Source organism: Fulmarus glacialis, unplaced genomic scaffold (genome assembly GCF_000690835.1).
Source record: "Fulmarus glacialis isolate BGI_N327 unplaced genomic scaffold, ASM69083v1 scaffold29614, whole genome shotgun sequence".
NCBI classification, from domain to species: domain Eukaryota; kingdom Metazoa; phylum Chordata; class Aves; order Procellariiformes; family Procellariidae; genus Fulmarus; species Fulmarus glacialis.
In genome coordinates, this window is record NW_009207846.1 from 373 (window position 1) to 867 (window position 495).

At 61.6% G+C, this 495-nt stretch overlaps 1 protein-coding gene across 1 annotated transcript in view; it reads left to right on the forward strand.

Annotated features, from left to right (window-relative positions):
* Window positions 1-489, forward strand: part of LOC104075705 (frizzled-5-like) — a gene marked incomplete at both ends in the record, with an annotated part of 854 nt that extends 365 nt beyond the window's left edge. The window contains one exon of the mRNA XM_009576289.1: window positions 3-489. Within this exon, the coding sequence (XP_009574584.1) occupies window positions 3-489 (487 nt within the window). The remainder of the gene's footprint in view (window positions 1-2) is intronic.
* Between the last annotated feature and the right edge of the window lie 6 nt (window positions 490-495).

Consider the following 495-nt stretch of genomic DNA (forward strand, 5'->3'; position numbering starts at 1 on the left):
AGCCGGCATGAAGTGGGGCAACGAAGCCATCGCTAGCTATGCGCAGTACTTTCACCTGGCCGCTTGGCTCATTCCCAGCGCCAAATCCATCGCTGTATTGGCACTCAGTTCCGTGGACGGCGACCCGGTGGCCGGGGTTTGCTATGTGGGCAACCAGAGCCTGGAGAACCTGCGGGGCTTCGTGCTGGCACCGCTGGTGGTTTATCTCTTCACCGGCAGCCTCTTCCTGCTGGCCGGCTTTGTCTCGCTCTTTCGCATCCGCAGCGTGATCAAGCAGGGCGGCACCAAGACTGACAAGCTGGAGAAGCTCATGATCCGCATCGGCATCTTCACTGTGCTCTACACCGTGCCTGCCACCATCGTCATCGCCTGCTACATCTACGAGCAGCACAACCGGGAGGCGTGGGAGCGGGCGCAGAACTGCTCCTGCCCGGGGGACCCCCACCGCCCCAAGCCCGACTACGCCGTCTTCATGCTCAAGTACTTCATGTGCCT